General features: G+C 42.3%; 1 protein-coding gene across 2 annotated transcripts in view; it reads right to left on the bottom strand.

Annotated features, from left to right (window-relative positions):
• Nucleotides 1–23,310, bottom strand: part of HR (HR lysine demethylase and nuclear receptor corepressor) — a 418,401-nt gene that overhangs the window by 30,730 nt on the left and 364,361 nt on the right. For both annotated transcript variants that reach the window (XM_078666365.1, XM_078666366.1), the window contains one exon: nt 12,949–13,125. In XM_078666365.1, the coding sequence (XP_078522491.1) occupies nt 12,949–13,125 (177 nt within the window). The remainder of the gene's footprint in view (nt 1–12,948; nt 13,126–23,310) is intronic.

Here is a 23,310-nt window from a genome sequence, read left to right on the forward strand (position 1 = left end):
TGTCAACGAAGAAGGTGGTATACAGAGGTTGCAATGACAGCGCTTGCATCTCACTGACACAGCCCACAGAAGTAATTGCAGTGAGGAATACCATCTATATAGTCTGCAATCTAAGTAAGAAGCTGTGCAAAGGCTCGAAGTATATCCATATGAAGAACGTGAGGCCCAAGATAAGGTCCCACTGGGGCATAATAAAGGGTGTACACGCAAACATATATACAAGATCTTTTAAGAAACGTCTAACAACCTGTGACTTGAATAACAAAAGTTGGTCAGGAAAGATATAGAGGAAGAAAGGGCCAACAAATAACCTTTAACAGTGCCCACAGCAAAGTAAGACAAACATCAAACTGCTTTGCCTGAAGAGGGTCAACCTGACAGTCTACTCACCAGGAAACAAATGTCACCCAACAAACAGAATAAACAGATTTGGTACACAGGCACCAAGTTGCAAGCATAACTTCCAAAACTTCCAAAGACAGATCAAACCCACTCAGTTGGTACCACTCAATTTCCATGCATGGAGGTGTAGGTTATTGACATTCGGTTTGCAGGACTCGACCCTGTTGTTGAAACAGGGGATCCTCCCAAATAAGTAGATGAACCAGACAGCAAATGCTCAATCTCAGCTAGTCATAGTATGACAGCCTCCTGATCCAATTTGGGCAATAAGGATGAGCTGAGCTTATTCCCTCCTGACCTTCCAAACTTAGGGCAGAAGCAGCTGAGGTGGAAAGGAATACAATAGATTGGAGTCCCAGTGAAGGTAAAATGCACCTGAGAGGGAATCTTGAGTCAGAAACTTCAGCAAGCGTTAATCGTGACACTACACTTTCATTCCAGTGGTGAAAAGATTTACCCAAAGCACATCCTACCAGCCAAATATGCCTTGAACCACATCTGGATTCAGACACTATTTATGGTCTACTGAGCTTGTCTGCTGCAGTATTTAGAGAGACTGTTAAATGTTTGGCCATTAGAGCAACCTCCAGGGTTGGAGCACTTCCTAGCACAGGAACCTAAACCCCACACTGAACTGCTTCTTGCTATATTCCATGCAGTTTTGTTGTCCCTGAGGAAATTAAACGGCTTTCAGTTCATGGATGGGAGGAAGGCCTTCAGAGCCAACCTAATGGCATTAAGCTCCAGAAGGTAGATGTGGTGCCTCTGCTTCACAGGAAACCAAAGCCCTTTGATCTAGGCCACTCCTAAGTGGCTTCCCCAGCCCAGAGATTTCAAAAAATGGGATACAAACAAACTCAGGGCGCTCCTCTTAATATCAGGGAAATGTGTAACTTATATTCTTAGTCAGATTTGGTGCATCTAGAGGAAGGGCGTGTATCCAACACCCCCGTCTTTCTGTACAAAACAGAAACAGAACAGTACTATACGCCCCTGAGCACACAATTAAATTATAATCATTATATCCAGTAGTCCTTGTGCTTCCAATCAATCAGTAAACCACAAATAGTATAGGAATTGTCATCAAATTGTCCTTCCAAGTTTTATTCCAAATGTTCCAAGTAGATCAAGTTCCAATATATATTTCTTCAATACATCAATTCAAATGGTGAAGGTAAGGTTGCCAACACGTGTTTCGTCGTGTGTACATTCCACACATAGACTTCCTCAGGGCTTAAAGCAATATATTTGTAATCCTCTCTAAACTTCTGTTCTCCAATCCAGAAAAATTACGGCAAATGTCTGTACAATATAAAAGACAGACATTACTCAGTTATTCTCAAATTATATGTTCAACTGCTCCCTACGTTCCTAGCAGAAGCCCGCATATCCAAATAGCTCCAGTAGTTAAAGGAACAAAATCAAGCGAAAAACATAATTCATATTATTATATGAAAGTCATAATACGTCATATTCAATAATGGACCCGACATTAGTTAGCGTATGTTACTCCAAATCCGGGTGTAAATCAGTAACTCACCCACTATCTAGTGGTGATTCTTTCACCTGAAATATCTTATCATCTCTGTCACAGTCCTGCTAAAACAAAAATATCCTTATGACATAACGAGCATAAACCAACTGTGCATATAACTCATTAATGTAAGCCTAGAAAATAGAACCTCCACTCACCCACTCCAATGCTGTAAATCACTGTGTGCTGGGGCGCTAAAAATTAAATAGCGAAAGTATTCACTATACACATACATAATGCTGGTAGTTGTGACAGTTGTTATAAACTTAGTACGTTCTCACCTATGTGTCACAACAATAACGCCCGGTCCCCAGACGAATCCGTATCATTCAATAATGTCATTTACGTGTACCAATTTTAAGTAGTCAAGGACCTTCAAAAAGACAAGAAAATAATCGGAGAAAATCTGTAAGTGATAGACTCTTAGGTATCATAAGTAGATACTCTAAAATACTACCCCCACATAATTATCTTACCGAGGGTAGTCTGAATTAGTGGAACCTCATCACCGTCCCGACCTAAAAAACACGAAGGAAGCCATTAAGGACCAGGCATCCTACCTAAGTCATACACGCATTACAAACCCTGTTACGGACTCGAAACACAAAGGCACTCACCCGTAATACAGCGGCAAGTGTCCTCGCTGCGCTCCGGCGTTAGCTGTGAGCGCCATCTAGAAATGCCAAGTTATAGGCTAAAGCATAGTCGCCATATTGTAATGGTGTCGCGCTATAGCTGTGAGCGCCATCTTGAAATGCCTAGAAATATTATAAGCGTGTCCTGTATAATTGTTGTAGACAGAAATTCCGATCTTTCTTATTAAAATCCTATGGTTGTTCAATTAGATAACAAATCTAACCACTGCCAATGCATAAGGAAATAACGGACGCGTTCCATAGTCGAGTCCAAGCCAAAGTAAAATAATTAAACACCTTGTGTAGCCAAGTGTACTATGGGATACCATAAATAAAGACTGATATGTTTCAGTGTATGTTACGGAATGTATAGTTAGATAACTGTTACAATAGGAAATTGTCTTTCCTTCTGTTGGTGGGTAATCTGCCTGTACACCTTTTCTTTCTTTATTTATGGTATCCCATAGTACACTTGGCTACACAAGGTGTTTAATTATTTTACTTTGGCTTGGACTCGACTATGGAACGCGTCCGTTATTTCCTTATGCATTGGCAGTGGTTAGATTTGTTATCTAATTGAACAACCATAGGATTTTTTAGACTTATCGAGGCTACTGACTTGCGCCTCGTTCTCCACTCACCCTATGCATCGGTGGATATGAATTGACAACATGTAGGTGATAGCGACAAGATTAGGTAGAATCCTATTATTTTCAATAAGAAAGATCGGAATTTCTGTCTACAACAATTATACAGGACACGCTTATAATATTTGCGGTGGCACATTACTTTTATTGTCACCCAACGATTAATTGATAACTATATGACACGGAGGACGCGTTAACATAAATAATATCATCTCTCTATATTGGATTGCATAGATATGGTAAGAGAATTTTGTAATAATAATATTGAGATTGACTTTAGCGCGAGTACACCATTAAAAGATGGCGACTATGCTTTAGACTATATCTAGGCATTTCAAGATGGCGCTCACAGCTATAGCGCGACACCATTACAATATGGCGACTATGCTTTAGCCTATAACTTGGCATTTCTAGATGGCGCTCACAGCTAACGCCGGAGCGCAGCGAGGACACTTGCCGCTGTATTACGGGTGAGTGCCTTTGTGTTTCGAGTCCGTAACAGGGTTTGTAATGCGTGTATGACTTAGGTAGGATGCCTGGTCCTTAATGGCTTCCTTCGTGTTTTTTAGGTCGGGACGGTGATGAGGTTCCACTAATTCAGACTACCCTCGGTAAGATAATTATGTGGGGGTAGTATTTTAGAGTATCTACTTATGATACCTAAGAGTCTATCACTTACAGATTTTCTCCGATTATTTTCTTGTCTTTTTGAAGGTCCTTGACTACTTAAAATTGGTACACGTAAATGACATTATTGAATGATACGGATTCGTCTGGGGACCGGGCGTTATTGTTGTGACACATAGGTGAGAACGTACTAAGTTTATAACAACTGTCACAACTACCAGCATTATGTATGTGTATAGTGAATACTTTCGCTATTTAATTTTTAGCGCCCCAGCACACAGTGATTTACAGCATTGGAGTGGGTGAGTGGAGGTTCTATTTTCTAGGCTTACATTAATGAGTTATATGCACAGTTGGTTTATGCTCGTTATGTCATAAGGATATTTTTGTTTTAGCAGGACTGTGACAGAGATGATAAGATATTTCAGGTGAAAGAATCACCACTAGATAGTGGGTGAGTTACTGATTTACACCCGGATTTGGAGTAACATACGCTAACTAATGTCGGGTCCATTATTGAATATGACGTATTATGACTTTCATATAATAATATGAATTATGTTTTTCGCTTGATTTTGTTCCTTTAACTACTGGAGCTATTTGGATATGCGGGCTTCTGCTAGGAACGTAGGGAGCAGTTGAACATATAATTTGAGAATAACTGAGTAATGTCTGTCTTTTATATTGTACAGACATTTGCCGTAATTTTTCTGGATTGGAGAACAGAAGTTTAGAGAGGATTACAAATATATTGCTTTAAGCCCTGAGGAAGTCTATGTGTGGAATGTACACACGACGAAACACGTGTTGGCAACCTTACCTTCACCATTTGAATTGATGTATTGAAGAAATATATATTGGAACTTGATCTACTTGGAACATTTGGAATAAAACTTGGAAGGACAATTTGATGACAATTCCTATACTATTTGTGGTTTACTGATTGATTGGAAGCACAAGGACTACTGGATATAATGATTATAATTTAATTGTGTGCTCAGGGGCGTATAGCCCAGCCCAGAGATGCTGCATGCATCACTACCATGAACACAGGATGGGATAGAGAGAACAGGCGAATGCAGGCCCGACAGACACCACTGAAGAACCTGGGCGACCTCTTCCATGATGCAGATGTCCTATATTCAAACCCAGTCTTGTGCCCATGCAAGCAGAGGTTCCACTGCAAGGCCCACACTTTCCAGGGGGCACGAGGGGCCAGCAGGATGCATGAGACCAAGTACCCTTGGATCCATCTGCACCAGACCCTGGAACATAACCTAAATGTCTCACACTCTGGTACATGGATCATGGTTCAACTCTGACCTCAACTCCGAAAGGAGGAATTTAAGAGCCAAAGAAAGTGGAGAAACAACCCTACCTCCATCCTCCGCGATCAACTGAAATCAGCCCGTAGGAAGTACAACAACCACATCAAAAACAAGAAATCCAACTTCTTCCGCGCGGCACTGGACAGTGCCAAAAACAGACCTAAGGAGCTCTATAGCATCATTAGACAACAAACCTCCAAGCCAGTGTCTTCATCTGTACAGGCGTCCAAAGAACTCTGTGACAACTTCGCCCCTTTCTTCAACGACAAGATCTCAAAAATCAAACTATCATTGGACATCAACAACTTGCACCACACGAAGAGCATCACGGCTGTGCCACATGATCTCTCTCCTGGCCCCCTCCCAATTCCTGGCTCAGCTTCCGCCCCATTCAAGAAAATGAGATAATCACGATGATCTCCACTTCCAAACCCTCAGCTCATGTCCTAGACCCCATTCCTCCCCTACTGATCAAAAAAATGAAGCACGCCTTTGCACCGCTCTGGACCACAATCATAAATAGCTCCCTAAAAAACGGAGTGGTTCCTGACTGCCTCAAAATGGGGCAAGTCACTCCCCTGTTGAAAAAACCCGGCCTAGATCCGACAGATCTGAACAATTTTAGACCTGTGTCAAACCTCCCCTTGCTCTCAAAAACACTAGAAAGATGAGTACTACATCAACTAACACAGCACCTGGACAACATCAACCTCTATGACCCCCACCAGTCTGGCTTCAGAAAAGGCTGTAGCAAAGAAACTGCGATTCTCAACATCATGGGCGATATTCATGGATCACTAGACTCTGACTGCCTCTTAATTCTCCTTGACCTCTCTGCAGCATTTGATACTGTTGATCACAAACTCCTCATAAGGGCTCTCCAAGAAATTGCTGGTCTTGGTGAGGTAGTCCTCAATGGTTCTCCTCCTTTATCCACAATCGCACGCAAAAAATCAAAATCAAAAACTTCACGTCCGAACTTCAGCAAGTCAACAAGGGAGTCCCTCAAGGCTCGGTGCTCTCACCACAACTCTTTAACATCTACATGGAACCTCTCTCCAAACTACTCAGAAAATCCAACATCCGCTTCCCCCTCTATGCTGATGACACGCAGATCTATCTGGAAACTACCTCTCTCAAAGACATTCAAAGACTAAATGATGTCCTGAAAGATGTCCAACACTGGCTGACGAGTAACCACTTGAAACTAAATCCTGACAAGACTGAGACACTCCTCATCTCGAACAAGGATGATAACCCCCAAATCACCGAATGGTTAAAGGCGACCGATGCGCTCAACGGGAATCTCACTCTAGCATGATCTGTCAAATCTCTAATCATCACCAAAGACCCAAAACTGAACATGATGAGACACATTAAGAACTCAGCCAAAAGTGCGTCCCTTAAACTCAGACTACTGAACAAAATAAAACCCTACATTCCGACCAATGATCTCAAACAGGCCACCCAATCTCTGGTACTGTCAGACTGTACTATGGGAACGCAGTCCTAACAGGAATCCCTAAATCGCACTTGGCCCTCATCAAAACAACGCTTCATGCGGGCGCCAGAATGATCACCGGCATAAACAAATTTGATCATATCTCCCCTGCACTCAAGTAACTCAAATGGCTTTCAGTAGAAATGCGAAGTAGCTTCAGAACAGCCTGCCTAACACATAAAGCCCTTCACATCGGCAAACCCGAGTACCTGGCGAAAAAACTCACAAAAGCCGGCCAATCCAGGAATCTGAGAAGCTCAAACTCCCTCCTACTCATCCCACCTAAAACCAGAAGGAAAAGAACAGCGGACCGATCTTTCACTGGAAGCACCCCCAAAATTTGGAATTCCATTCCCCCACACATTAGAACCATTCCCTCCTTTGTAGAATTCAAAAGACAACTCAAAACCCTGTTCCTCAACCGCTCCCTAGGAAGTGGATAGCTTGGGACAGACAACAATCACCGAGCTCTGTTCCAAACCTAAGACTCCAAAGCATCTCGAAGCCAAAAATGTCCTGCACTACAATATGTTGCTCTTTACTTTTGACACTCGTTGGTTATGTCGCTACTCTGTCTTGTATCTGATGATTATATGCTATGCACCTTCTGTAAAGCGCTCCCATACCCCTGGGTCTGGACAGCGCTATAGAAAACTTCTAAAATAATAAAACAAAATAACACTTATTACGGAGGAAGAAAGGCTTGAACACACGCCACCATGTCCAGGATGGCCTATGAAGGGAATCCTCTGTGTACGTTGAAGGTGGATTTTTGGCTCGTTGATGGAAAACTCTAGGGATCACAGCAGGGGGACAGTTGTCTCCCGGTGGTCTGAGAGTCTGTTTTCAACAGCCAGTCGTACAGGAGTACGCATATCCCCGACCACCGCCAACAACTTTGTAAAAATCTGGGGTCTGAGATAAGGCTGAAAGGCAGGATATTAAAATGAGAGTGTTCCAACCCCACCACAAACTGAAGGAATGGTCTGTGGGTCTGTAGGACTGGCACATCAAAGTATGTATCCTGCAAGTCTAAGGAGACTATCTGGTCTCCTAGATCAAAGGGGGGAAGAACTTGTGCCTAAGTCATCATCTTGAACATGTCCTTTCAAAAGAAAGTGTTCAGAGGTCAGAAATCGAATGTCTAGTGTCCGTCTGAGTCCTCTGTCCTATTTGAGCACCATAAAGTACTGGAAGTAATACTTCTGTCTATTCTAGACTTCTGAGAATCCCTCAATAGCCTCCTTGGCCAGCAGTGATTGAACATCCTGCGCAAAAATGGAGGCATGATCTTATGAAGTCTGAAGAAAAATAAAAGGAGGGGAGAGGATGTTAAAGAGAGGGTGTAACCATGCTGAACAACCTGCAACAATGACTGGTCTGAGGTAACTGCATGAAGGCAGGGCAGGTCAAAATAAATTGTGGCCACTGTCTATGCTACCAACAGGTCCCCTGGAGCCACAAAAGAGCTCCAGTGGCTGTTGAACAGGATGTGTAGATTGCCTCTGGCAATAGGTGAGACATCAAGAGTATTGTCTAAACTTTCTGTATTGCTGGTGGAATTGACAGGACGGGGATAGCTAACCCAAAGAGCGTGCCGTAGAACAGCTGTCCTTGAAGTGCTCCAGTGCAGTCAGCTTTTTTTCCAAGAAGCCGGAGCCATCAGATGACATATCCTCAAGGGATGGTTGCATTTTCTCTGAAAACCCTCTGGCATGCATCCAGGCATGACCTTGTTCACCACACTGGTGCCAATGGAATGGCCTGTACAGTTAGATGTGTCCAGACCATCTCTCAGCACATACTTAACCATGTTCTTTCTGTCTTGAACTGTTTAAGGAAAAGCATTCATGAATTCGTCAGAAATGGCTGCCAAGATATCACTGGCTGTGCCTCAAAGGGCCTGTGTATAATATCACAGTAGGCTCACAGCGTTCAGGGACCTCAAGGCCAAACTGGCTGAGGAGTAGACTCTTTCCTAAATGCACGAATTTGCTTTGATTCCATATCGGACAAACCAGTGGTGTCATCGGTCAGCCGGTACAGCCCTTGGGAGCAGGCTATAATGCTGCAATATAGAGAGCCAACCCTTGCAAACTGGCTAACCACCTCAGAATAAAATAGCTTTAAGACAATGAACACAGAAAATTACAAAATGTTCTCATTAAAAGGGCAAAGAGTGCTGAAAACCTATAAAACATTTTCCGACTCAAATAGGTTTAGTGTATAGAAAAAAACATTTTAACTATTGCAAATGCTGAATTGGAGCATTTGCAACCGCTAAAATGCTTAGTACACCTTGCTCCTAAGTTCTCATTCGTAAGAATGGCCAGTCTGATCTGCACGTGATTCTAGAGAGAGCTACTTTATGTTACCAAAACCCTAGAATTTAACTGAAAACAAAGGTTAAAGTGACATTATAGTTAGGTATAGAAATACATTCTTACTTTACCTTAGAAAAGAAAATCAAATATTCACTGAAAAAAACAATGGTTAGTATCATTTTAAACTCAAAACCTCTCAAATTCACCAGGTGTAGTTAACTGAAGTAACTATAACTTGAACCCTCGCCATGCACTCCTTTTGACCTCACATATTACATCACTCATTGCATGTTTTATGATATTATTGAAAACATCACCGATGACATTTGAAATGTCATCATTGATGACATCCCTGTGCATGGCTCAAGTGAATTACAACAGTTGAATTTCAGTGTTTTTTTAGTTTACTATGTTATGTTTTAACTGACATTTTCACCTAACTATAAGTTATCTTAACATTTTAACCTTTGTTTTGTTCAGTGAGGAATATATATATATATATATATATATATATATATATATATTTTCCACAAAGTGATCCTTTTTCCAGCGCGCTTCTGGCAGTGGGTGCTCGGCGTAGGAGCCGGATCCTGGCCCCGAATTCAATTTTGCACACAAAAATGCACAGCACTCCAAAGTGGAAGTCTTAAGCTTGTTTATTTAAACAAAACGAACCCAACCAACGCGTTTCAGCCTTCTCGGCTTTGCTCACGTGAGCAAAGCCGAGAAGGCTGAAACGCGTTGGTTGGGTTCGCAAAGCCGAGAAGGCTGAAACGCGTTGGTTGGGTTCGTTTTGTTTAAATAAACAAGCTTAAGACTTCCACTTTGGAGTGCTGTGCATTTTTGTGTGCAAAAAAAAATAAATATATATATATATATATATATAGGGGGAGGAGCTACGCTAGCAACCAAGATGGCCGCTTAGGCTCCCGGCTCCGCCGACCTCCGTCCCCCGCCGGATAATCCTGCTACAAATCCTGAATTTACACCCTGCCTCTGGGCGTGTGAACTGCCGTGCTATACTTTGGAGCGATCCCGGGACTTTTACCAGCTTGGTGGACGGAGTTATGTCGAGTTTTAGTTTGGGGCCTACACCAGCTTGTGAGCCGGGGACTCGAGTACTGGCCCAGCCGGGTTCCAGTTGAATAACATCGGCCCTGGGTGATTAACAGGGTCCGGTCCTCGGATGTGGAGAACTTTCTTAGCCCGATTTTGACGGCGGTTTCTAAATTTGACCTACAATCGATGGAGGGTTGACGAGGCACGACTGCGACTGTGGGCGGAGGTCCCTGACCCAGAGACCCGGTTTGCCGCCGCCGGTGTTTGCCCGGTCGGGGTCTTCGCTTGCGGTACCGGAGCCTGGATTGTGGCCTTGGTAAGCCCTCGGTCTCCCTCCGTGACAGTCCGTCCCAAATTTGCCGGTTCCCCCGGGAAAGACCGGTGCCTCGGGGGGACGCGAACATGGTCGACTTGGCACAACATTTGGTGGGACGGACTGAGTCTGAACCGTTGATACAGACTGTGCTGGCAGCTATCGGGGCACTACATTCCCATGTGGAGTCCATTGTCCAGAAAATAATTTCGGTCACACACGGACATGGGCATGAGGGACCGGACCCTGATCCGTTTCAATATCCTGTTCGCCCTATACCACCCACGGAGGTCCTTGTAACGGCAGTGGGCCCTGTGCCACGAGGGGTGTTGGAGCTTCATGGCAGTGTGATGGCCGACGACCGTGTACTCGATGCTCTCTATGGATTGCCAAGCCCACCATCATTGCCTACTGTGTGTGGATTAATTGGTGCTTCCCTTCCGGATACTCTTGGTGGGAACTATCTACGGAATGAAACAGTGTTTTTCCCCTCTCCGACACCTTTACTACGATTGCAGAGACAACGACGTCGGGAACTCATGTCAATGAGGGTCATCGTTGATGCTGACAGAGTTCCCAGTGACTTTAAAACTTTGCCTCGCCTCAGAAGAAACCTTACTGAACTGTTTCTGCATTTTGACTATCCTGCGGAGACGACAGCCCGTCCGGAAGGGGCTTGCACGACTGATCGGAAGGGTCAAGGATGAAACTGACTGTTGGGGCTTGGCACCATGGGCTTTCTGAAGTGCGATTCGTTATCATTGTATTTAGGGGAGGTCGGGTGGTGTTTACTGTCTCCCCTGTTTTGTTTTAATATCGCTTCTTAATAGAGTTGTGTGTTTTATTCTGGGGGATTCTTGGTTCTGGCGGGGGGGAGGGAGGACCGGGGGCCCGCACTGAGGTGTCCTCCTCCACATTTACTACTTTTAGTATTTAGTTAGATGAGGCGACAGGCACACTGCTAGTTGGGGATAGGCGCAAGCCATATGAAGGGGTGCAGGGTGGGGGGAGGGGTGTTCGTCTTGTTAGTATTTGTAGTTTTTATGGTTGAAATCCTTTAGAATCCTGATATAGGTGGTCTTATTGAGGCGCGAATTTGCATTTTGGGGTGGAGGGGTTCTGGTGGGGGTATTATTAGCACATTTTAGCCAATTGTTGCGTAATTCCTTATTGTATTCGGGATGCGGCTGTAGTCTCGTACCTTTTTACTGCTGCACCCTCCCCCCTCCCTCCTACTCTAGACTGCTACTCAATGTTTATCCTGTTTTTCCGGGGAGGTGGGGTTGGTGGTCGGCACTTGTCTGATTATCCTGAATGTAGTACGGCTGCATACCTGACGTAACTTATGAGTAGGCTTTATTGATAGCTATCCGTCCATTATGCCCTGTATGTGTATTGCTTATCCTTTCATTCCGCGATGTAAGTCACCTGTTATTGTTTTTTTTTTCTTTGTTTATTCAATAAAAAGATTTATAAAAAAAAATATATATATATATAATATATTTATATTTACTGCTCTTTTTCCATAGATCATATAAAAAAAGCCGTAACATTTGGCATGCTTGTGAAACATATGATGAAGGCGCTTGCCGAAATGCTTCATGTTTTGCTAATGGTATAAAAAACGGATGGTAAAAAAAAAAAAACAAGAATGCATATTTTTTGAAGGATTTATGGAAAAGGAGCAGTAATTGAATTAGCGGTTGCACCTCCGTGAGAAAGGCACCCGTTCGCGAGTGCGCCAAGAAAGGTGCAGAAGGAGCAGAATATATATATATCAGCTCCTCCAAGTTGCACCAGCTTCACGCACTCGGGAACGGGTGCTTTCGCGGGCGGTGCCTCCCGCTACAATCGATGTTCGAACTTTACCTCGTGAAGAAGAAAGGAAAGCACTCTCGGGGGCGAGTTCAAATCTTTATTCAGAACTCACAGTGGCCAGACGCGTTTCCGCTATCGCCTTTTTCGATGGTAAATTGGCGCGCCCGAAACGGCCATTTTTATATACGTCATTTCATTTCCGACAAATGCATAAAAATAGAAAGAGGACTTCATTTACATGCGTATGGGCGCCATCTTCTAACGTGTTGTTACAATGTTAATACATTATAATATACGGTTAAGCATATATACATACATAAAACTCATAAATGGGTACTATTTCAGGTTCTCTGATGTTGCGAGAAACCGCATCTCCACCACACGCTGGCACACGTGGATGCCACCACTCATGAATAAAAGTTGAGTGAATAAACCCCCACGGAGTGCTGGTTAATTTTCCCATCAATGGAGTATTGCTGCTTTGATATATATATATATATATATATATATATATATAGTCCATATCTCTGTGTGTGTGCGAATGCACGTTGGAGTGGTAATTGGAGATATATATATATATATATATATATATATATAAACTGAATATTGCTGAGAATGACGTGACAGTCTTGAGACCTACCAGATTACTCAGTTATTTGAGCTCATCATCCTAGCTATAAGACTACTGTAACTGGAAATGCGGTACTAGAGCTGAGTCTCTGCCTGTTTCTACTAAGCTCTTCCTTCCTCTTCACTCTACCTGGTATGGAGAGCCAGCAGGCACCACTACAGCGTCCCCAAGAAACTGCAGCAGGGCCCAGCTCTTCACTCCGCATTCTTCCCAGAGACGTCTCCGCAGGGGCAGGTCCAGGTAGCAGCTCTGGCGGTCGGTGGGAAGGGACCGGTCCTCGCTGGGATGTTTCTGGTCAACATGCACCTACATGGAAGGGTGAAAGGTAAGAACATGTGAAGTCAAACCGACAACGGCATCCACAATACCTGTCCCTCCTCAAGGGTCGCTGCCACTGCTCACACACACCAAGCCTTTCAAACGCACACTTCCTCCAAACACTGCTATCATTTGTAATATGACTGGTGTTTCTTGACGTGATTGTTTTGGCCCAAAAGGATGATGATTTTTATTTTTAATGTGGTTAAGATATAAGTAAAGCGGTGTGTGATAATCTCCATACAGTCCTATGTTGGTGTCTTTTCTTATTGTTGTGCTGCAATACGTGCAGCTACATATAGTACATTACAGTGCAGTTGTATATGTTGGTATGTGAGCAGACATATGTGAAGCCAAACCAATAGTGCAATGCTTGTAGGTAAATGTGCTGCCACTTATGCAGCTTCAGGTTTTGGTATGGTATATTGGCAATTGTTTGGGCTGACCTACTGTATCCATATTTGTTTCTAGAATACACACCCTTCCTTTTCAATATTTTTTAGGAAAGGATCATGTCAAAGTGGCTATTATTCTTTAATTTAAATCACACACACATAGATGGATTGCCTTATTTATACAGATTCTATATGGGATAAGGTACATATGTATTACATTATAAGGATATCGCCAAGGAGTACCATGATCATATAGTTTCTTTAGAAGGTCATAGAACTCCGAGGTGACTTGCAATATCCTTAAAATGTATAGCAGAGTATTTTATTCCTTATAATACTTGGTCACACCATCCTCCTCCCCACAAACCATTTTAATCCTTGGTGTCTTGCTCTTTCATATGAAAGAGGTACTATGTTTGTAGATAGGAAGAATACAAGCAGAACTAGTGTGAATGTTAACACATCAGAAAACAGTTAGGAATTTGTTGCAAACGTATATTAAAATCAGTTTAAAATAGGTGAGAATAAAGAAGTGCGGAAGCTCAGAATCTGGAGAAAAAGGCAGACAGAATCTATTTTCCCTGCTTTGGCTTCTAGGGTGCAAAAACATGTTGCCATAAATACTTATTTGCATATTTAAATCTATTTGTAGTGCAATAGGTAAAGCTCAATACTCCAGTAGTAATATACCACATGGTCAGGTGATAAGACATGGGTAGTTCACAGTAAAGGGAGACGTGAAATCTTCGACGAGGTGAGCGTGTTACTTCATTAATGTAGTCCATACATACTTAATTAGTCTTCTATATTCAGTACAAGTTATAAGGTATGGAAATCTTCACTGATGCGGGGATGCTGAAACGCTTCTCCCACAATCGTCCTGCTCCCATGCAGTGCTCAACGACAGGCAAGAGTGCAGCGACCTACAACATGTAACACAACACAGACCCAGGTAAACCCAAGATACTGCATAGGTCCTCCATGGGGCAGCTAGGCACTGTAATATAGGTCTGTACTGGCAGCTTGTTTGCAGCTGTACTTCACAGCTGCCCTACTGTGCATTTGTGTCCCTCCACCTGCTCCAGCAAATCCTTCTTTTATGGTACATCCAGGGGCTGTGGTTTCAATGTTCTAAAGGTACAGCTTTTTTCGTATACCTGAGGTATGACGTCTGGCCTCCCATGTAAAGTCCATGAAGCCCCCATAATGTGGACCCTCATCTTTCAACCTCGGGTAAAAGAAGAAAATGTGCTGTGGCTGAATGAACCCTTTGAAAAGTTCTCTGGGCTTGCATGGGCAACATCCTTGGGTGTGGTGTGTGGTGCTTAGAGGATGTCCCCAAACACTCTAGGGGTCCCAAATAATGTCTTGGTGGCTTGTGCAAAGGTTCAGCAATCATCCAACTCCTGCAACCCGATTCTGCACTCAGCAACAGGGATGCAAATTCTAAACATGAACGCAAGTTAGTACGCCATGCCATGAAGGGATGTACGACATTACAACGTGTTCTATTACAACGCGTGCTTTCACAACGCGTCCCTTACAACGCAAGTCGTTACCATGACTTGCGTTGGGGGCGCGGATTGAGAATAGTATAATTTACTATTCTAACACCTGTCCCCGTGGAGACTATGGAAGGTGTTGGAATAGTAAAAATACTATTCTTAATCCTCTAGCGCCCTCCAGCGCAAGTCGTGGTTACGACTTGCGTTGTCACGGACGCGTTGTGAAAGCATTGCGGAGTAAAATCCGCGTTGTAAAGGATGTTCCCCGCCATGAAGCGGCAAACATTCTGTAAACTTTGGAAATGGTAAACTTTACTGGTCCCTTATCTTCATTTTATAGCACATCAGCGAACGTTACTATATGAAATTCAATAATATGACATCCACTACATTAATGTACCACTTCATCTTAAGCAGGGCCACTAGAATTAGGTGTCTGTGCGGCCAGGCGATTTTCGCATAATTATGGATTTGGCACATAATCTGCAGATTTTAACAACAAAAAAATGGTGTCTAGCTCAAACGATTCAAAAGTTACTAATAGTGCAGTGAAGTGTGTTGCCGCACAGTGGGAAGGAAGCCCTTTGCAAAGCTGGACTGGTCACCTTTTTGTTGCTCATTGCTATATTTTGGAATTAAACTGGTATGAATGAGGTGCAACCAATGCCCAGACAGTTTTACCAAGTTTAAAAATGACGAAACAATGATGTAACACTATTACAAAACGTGTCACATTATGCCGCATAAGTTGGCTTTTCTGGCCACATAATTTCAAACCTGCCGCATAATGTGGCCCTCCCTTGCTTCATAATTTCAGTGGCACTGATCTTAAGGAAGATATAGAATTGCTGTTCTTGACTTCGCCTACACTTTTCTTAAGAAAGAGTGGTTAGGTCGATGTAATAGATGTGATATTATTGTTATGCAATATAATGCCTGCACTATAGTGTCATGTGCCTTCAGGTCTCAAGTGTCCCTTACTTAAACAATCTCCACTTCTTAAAGCAGCTCTTGGTTAGTTGCATTTTCTAGGCTATACCCAATTTTTAGATCACACCCCCAAATAAATAATTTTCCCAGCTCTTAATGGGCCGGACTGGTATTTTCCCAATGCATGCACTGCTACCGACCTTATGTAGACTCCTGCTGTGCCTTGGCTCCTACACTTCAATAAGTCCCGCCTCGTTATACATGAATTAGGGGCTTCCAGGAGTGGCATCTGCTAACCATTTCTTGCCCTTTTGTACCCTGCAAGGCTTCCCTTGCTGCCCCAGGTCCTACAGGTCATGAAGGCAGTAAGGCCGGCTCCTCCACTATGGCGGAGGAGCGTAGTCCCACTATCAAAAGGCAGCAGATTAAAAATAAAATGATAATAAAACTTTTTTATTATCAGTTTATTTTTAACTTTCTCCCAGTCAGCCGAGTTGAGGACAGGTCGGGCCATCCTCTCTATTCCCATCATGGTAAGCTAGGGAGAAGGAGTGGTAGGTGCACTTTAAGTGCGCTTGACAGGTTTTACCAGCCGTCTTAGGCCAGCCAAACCGTCATGCGCACTTAGCATTTCTCCACCTGGCTGTGATGCACAGCCTGATGGAGAACAAGCACAGGCTCCCGGGCCCTAACTGAGTGGCAAATTTAACAATGGTCAGGGGACGGGAGCAGATAAGCATAGAGGCGGCAGGAGCAGAAGAGCACCGAGGCAGCATCCGGCAGCAGCAGCGGCAGGTGAGTTGAATGAATGAATGAATTTTATTTGTATTATTGCACAGTTACTTAAAACCATTTGCAATATACTTACATGGATAAAAACTTTGTTTAAAAATAGAAAAAACAAAGCTACAATTGTTTACAAAAATTCATCCAACATGATTTCACATGGGGCATTTTCTTATTCTAATAAAAGCAAGAATAACATGTTATATTCATTTAAAAAGCGGCAAGGTTACTAGATCAATCATCTGGCAGAATTAATATGTCTACTAGGGAGTACAAAAACATCCGACCATCTTCACAAACTGATTTATGGGGGCCAGGTTTTTAGCGGACAAAATGGCCTTCAGTATTGCCTGTGACCTGTTCTTCAATGAGCCTAAGCCGCAGTTCTGCCATATATCTCCCAAATCTGGCCAGGTCTGAAGGTAGGGTACATGCAAATAAAACCAAAACTGCCTCTTTCACTGTCCGAACCCGTTGCGTAGCCAGATTTGTTTTAAAAGCTTCTGACGTGGCTGTAGCATACCGGGGCAACAACAAATCAAGTGTAGCAGAGATTCTGATTTGAAATTGCAAATTCCACATCTGATTTTAAGTTCAAGGGACTTCCAGCCTGGTTTTAGTTCTTTTATTGGGTGGGGCACTAATCTGGTCTTAAAATGTTTTTAGTGCTTTCCTTCCCAGTGCTTGACTAAAGTAGGGCTGGATGTTATGCTCTGCATATTCTGTGATCAGCCCATGTTGTCCTCTACCTGTTGCGTAGTCTGCTAAATTGTTTATGCGTGACAGTTTGTAACATTGTTTATTAATTGGGTTTTTATGGCCAGATAGTTTATCACTCCTTGATCCCAATTTTGTATTGCTAAGCCCAGCTTTACCACTGCTTCCTTCATATAACATTGCCATGGGGTAGTTGACCCCCATAGATCGTTTTCAACATGCTCTTTAGGCTTCCGACAGGGGCAGTAAGTACTTGGTAGTAGTATTTTGCGTGCATTTCTAAACATTCTAGATTTTGTTGTTTGAAATTCCAAGTGAATCAGGCTTATGCGGGTGTATTTTGGTAACTTAAAAATGCGTTTAAATGTCTGGCATTGTGCTTGTTCTAACATTAATTCCATTTTACCCAGGAATGCTTGCTGTGCGTACCCTGCAACTGCCCTGATTTTAGCTTGTAATAGTTTTCTGATGGGAACTGTTGTTGGGCTTTGCATCAGCTCGTGTAGTTTGCACAGGGCATAAGTTGTTGACTGTACCTTGACCTTCACTTTGTGCCGATGTATCGTTGCTTTACCCGTTTCGCTTAGCCAGCACCCCAGGTAGTTGTAAGATTTCCCTGCAGAAATGATCTCCTTTTCCACATGCCATTTCAGTAAATATTTTTGAGGATAATGACCAAAAATAACTACTTTGGTCTTTTGAGCATTTATTATTAATTAATTTCTGTCGTTATAATTGTTGAGGGCATTTAGACCCCTTTGTAGCCCAATTTTCAAACGGTCCATCACCACTAAGTCATCTGCATATTGTGGTATTTGGAGTTTATTGGGTCCGATTTTAGGGGTTACAAGACTGGCATTGTAGAGCTTCTTTCCCAAATCGGCTGTATATAGATTGAACAATGTAGGGGCAAGTACGCATCCCTGTTTTAGACCTCGATTTGTGAGGCACTTCTTTGTTGTGGTGTTATCTACTAGTTTTACTTTGATCCAAGTGTTACTGCACAGCAAAATAATGGCATTGAGGAGACCTACAGGGATTTGCCAGTTGCGCAATTAAGCACAGAGCTTGTATAGAGGCACCCCATAAAAAGGCAGCTGAATAATCTACAAAACACGCAAAGATTGTTTTTTTTTATCTTTGGCATTTGCTTGCTGGCTTAGATACGACATGGTCACGATGTTATCAATTGTAGAGCAGCCTTTACAGAATCCAGTTTGATAGGGGGGAGGATTTCATTCTCTTTGATCCATCTGTTTAATTCTTTCAGTAGGGTGCTTGCATAAGCTTTTCCTTCAATGTCCAAGAGGGCAATCAATCTATAATTTTTTGGATCTGTATTATCTCCCCTCTTGAATATTGGATGTAGAAATGACCCACACCATGGTTCGGGAACCTTAGCTTATAAACGACATTCAATAAACAGATTGGATAACAAATTTCCCCAATATGCTGGGTCTTCTCTAAAAATTGCTCCTGGAAAGCCGTTAGGGCCGGGTGCCCCGTCTTTTCTTCTCTTATTATTACTTTCTCAATGGTGGTGCAGTTTTGTTATTTGCCCAATATTTCCATTGCGGCCTCCGCATCTATATCTATCCTCACTGTGGGATCTACTACAGTGCTTCCAAGGTCAATGCAACCTTCCTTTTCAATGTAAATTGTAGATACGTGTCTCTGCCATGTGGGTGTGAGTAAGGAGTTGCGCCTGTCTACTTTACCTTTTTCCAGGCAACCTATGTTTTCCCAAAGCTTACCTTGTTTGTGAGGCTTTAACAGCTTGTGTATCGTTATCCAATCCTTCTCTATTTTATTTTGTTTGAGAGACCATAGCAGATGGTTGCCCTTTTTGTATAAATCTTTACACTTTTCCCTTGTTTCTTGGCTACCCGCAATCCTGTGCATCCTTTTGGCCTTCTTTAGGTTATGTATTATTGTACTTAGTTTTGTGTTGTTATATCTAAGTTGTGATGTGTTCTTCATCTTTACTTGAGGGCTAGCTTTATTGTTGTTGATAAGTGTAGATTTTAAAGCTGAAATCCATGTCCTCCAGTTATCTCTACTAGGTTGGTTTAGAGGATGTTTACCTTTACACTCTTGTTTGTCTCTCCATGCATTAAACAGAGTGGCCTGGTGCTTAATCCATTTTATCCTTCCAACTAATGTGTATTCCTCATTCCCTGTTAAATGGGATACTATAGCAGCTTGTTCCCGTTGTATGGTGGTTATATTTAGTTCAAACTGCAGCAGTGCATGGTCACTTGTTTCATGTGATTTTACTTTTACTTACAAAGTTGGCTATTTTCTGATTAAGTTCGTTACATTGAAAGATATAGTCAATTGTGGAGCAGTTCTTAAATGTGTCCGTTCCGGAACATTTGGGATCCGAACTTTTCCAAATTTTATTGGTAGACGTTAAATCATACTTTTGCAAGAAGATATTAAAAATTCTTTCAGAGCTGGTTTGATACGTCATATTTCTCATATTTGTTCCCAGATAGTGCAGATTGAAATCTCCCACTATCACTTTAGTTGATAGCAGATGAGTGTGTAAGGTTTCCCGTATTGTGATTATAATATTTTTTGTGGCTTCCAGTTTTAACGGACCACGTGCATTCAAATATACGTTAATCACTAGGATTGAAAAGCTATGTTCTCTGTCCCCTTTTCCCTCAACCATGAGTCCCTGTAGCATGTCCGAGTTGGTTTTTATCTTCTTTACTGTCAGCTGTTTTAAATGTTTTACATAAATAGAGATTCCGCCTGATGGTCTACCATACCAATTAGGTTTGATTGCTAGTTTGTGAAAGCCAGCGTAACCTTCAAGATGTACATGGTCTGTGGCCCAGGCCTCTTGTACGCATATGATATCTCCTTTCTGCATTATATTTATGGCTGTTATTTGTTTAAGAGCTTTATGTATGCCTGCCACGTTCCAGGAAATGATTTTAAGATTGGAAAATATATCCTGCTCGGGGCGAGTTGTACAAGACTTTTCAGATAATGAGGGGTTTATGGTAGGCTGCACCTGTTTATTCGGCGAAATATCAGAGATGCCCACTTGAACATCAGGAATACAGAGTACTATGTTGTGACTCTCTGGTGATCCTGCTGGATTGATTGTTCCGTTGAATTTTCTGCAGTGCGTCATCTTTTACTATTCTATTTATGGTTGTATCCTCCTGTATTCTTACTGATATGGTGAGATTCTTGTAGTTCTGATCTAGATGTATGTTTGATGTACCTTTCAATATCCCCTGTGAATGTTCTTTAGCTTTTGTTTTATGATTTGACACAAGTAAGGTTGTTGGATACTTTTCTTGTTCTGGTTCTGTTAGTGTGATACCCCAGTTTTTAAAAGTTTATTTTTCTCTGAGCACTGCTTCAAATATGTGATGGTTTGTCCAGGTCACTAAAGTATCTTCTTTGAGAGTGTCTTCATCCTTTGGTTCAAATTGAACACTAACTATATTTTCACTTTTTATATGGGACAATGAAGGGATATGTTGAAGGAGCCTTAATAGGTTCCCCCTGGTTAGTGTATCATGCCTACCCTTTGATTTGTATTGTGGTTGAAAAATGGTTGTGCACATGTTACTAGTGTGGGCAGGGATTGGTGCCCAGCCCAACGTAGATTGAGGGTATTTTGTTCCTTTACACTGTATCTCTCTGGATGCGTTTGAAGTATTAGTATTCCCAGGTTGTTGGTTTTTTGTTCCATCACCAGTTTTCTCTATAAGAAATCCGCATTCAATTTTGTCCGTAGCAGTTTCAGTTATAGTTTGTGATATTTTCATTACTGCCCTTCCGGTTTCACTGGACATTGATTTTCGAATCCCTGGTAGAATTGATGTAGTGTTTTTTGTATGTGGACCTTCACCCAAAGGTCTTTTTTTTTGTCTTTGTAAATATCGGGTATAGTTTATTGGACGATTGCCATCCTTGGTTTTGGGGGATTTAATTGCTGACTCTGTTGAGACGTGCTTAAGCTGCCCCCAGCTCTTTCTGAATTGTGTAGCCTGTTGGCGCTTCAATTTTTTTAAAATCTTTTCTTCATGCATCGTGACTGATTTGACTCGGGAGTGCTGATTAGATTTTAATGTTTACCTTCCTTGCCTGGCTTTCTGCTAATTACTATTAGTTGATTAGTAGTTATTGTGTCCATGTTTGTGTTTGTGTTTGAACCACCCTTTTTTGGGACTTTTTCTTTGGTATTTTGCTCAGTTGTTGCAATTATTCTGTCACCCCCTATTTGTGCTGCTTGTATCTTTAGGTCCTCAATAGGAGTAGAAAGCACTTCCGGGATTGATGCCAGTTTGTCAATTGTTGGCCCACAGGCGCAGTCCTGTGTTTCATGTGGTTGCATATGCTTGGGCTCGTGAAATTAATGTGTTCAAGTTTGCCAATTTTTTGATCAATCCCTGATATTGTTTTTTGCCATGATATTAAGCAAGTCTACTTGGACATCCATCTTGTTTGATTGATAATTCAGTGCTTCTAATGTGAGTTGAGATGTTTTAAAGAAGATATCCCATATTGTTCCTGAGTCGGTTATTATTGCTGGGTTATTGCTATCAATGTTGACTAAGCTTGTCTTTACCGTGATATTATTGACGGATTCACTTTCTGCCGCTGGGCTATTTTGTATATTGTCTTTACTAATAGGGGACCAGTGTTCCCATGTCTTTGCCACCATGTTGTGTGATTCGGCTCTCTTGCGGCCTTGATTTTTTCCTCCCAATAAGTCATTTATTATGATGCTTTGTATACTAGTCGACGGTGCAGTACAAGTCAATGTTTGTATTGTACTTACTAACACCTTTTCAGTTTGACTTTTTTCCACTTGTTGAGTGAGGTTTAAGGGTTGCTTATTGCTTTTATGGCGTTTGCTTAATAGGTGATTCAATAGGTGATTCAACTGAATATGTATCCACTTGTGAGGGATGGTCTACGTTTATCAGAATTTCCAGTTCCATGTTAGACCCCCATGATTGATCCCTATGTTCTTTACGTATTTCTTGCGACAGGGACCCAGTTAGATTTATGAGCCCTGTATTGGTCCTTATATTGGTGTTGGTTTGATCGTTCTTTGGGTTTGTTTTCCCTGTGAGTATGGATGGTGAGATAGGTGATGGTAATTGATCCTGTCCCTCATGGTGGGATAGCATTGCACCCGTTGGATCGTTTAAAAAATCGAACTTACTTGGTATTGATTTTTTTCGAACATTCTGTACACTGGTGAAATTAGAGGCTGAGCAACTCCCTCCACTTTTGCTTTGTTGTTCTTTACGGTCGAGCCTTGTTTTTTTTTATTCCTTTTTATTGTTGGAAAACTGTCTCTCTCTCGCCCTGACCTCATAGTTCACTTTATTCAGAATGTGTGTTGACTTTGTGTTTTTTCTTTCCTTAATACAACCTTTTTAATAAAAGTCAATTGTATTTTAAAGGTGATTATTAACAGCACCACAGTCCTATGCGACGAAGATTGCAATGGTTGTTGCCTACTGGTAGTACTCGTTATTGATTTAATCGTACAGATGCAAATAAAGCTGTTAGCTCAATTCGGAATATTCACTTTACAATGTCAGACATCAAAGTAAGGTTTGTATATGTCAGATGCGAGATGGGCCAAATGCTTCTAGTTCTCTTACCACTCACCGTCCGCTGGCCCTTTGTCTTTTTATTACGCCTGTTTCGGCTGGGCCTTCCTGGGCTTTCCAAGCACCACCGCTGCAGCCTCCTCCTCCTCCGCTCCTCCTCCTCCTCCACGCTCCCTCTCCCCAAGTGGAGCTGGAGCTATAATTGGAGGTGTAATCAGTCACAGCAGGAGCCCACCATTGCCT

The sequence above is a fragment of the Lissotriton helveticus genome, chromosome 11, assembly GCF_964261635.1.
Source record: "Lissotriton helveticus chromosome 11, aLisHel1.1, whole genome shotgun sequence".
NCBI classification, from domain to species: Eukaryota; Metazoa; Chordata; class Amphibia; order Caudata; family Salamandridae; genus Lissotriton; species Lissotriton helveticus.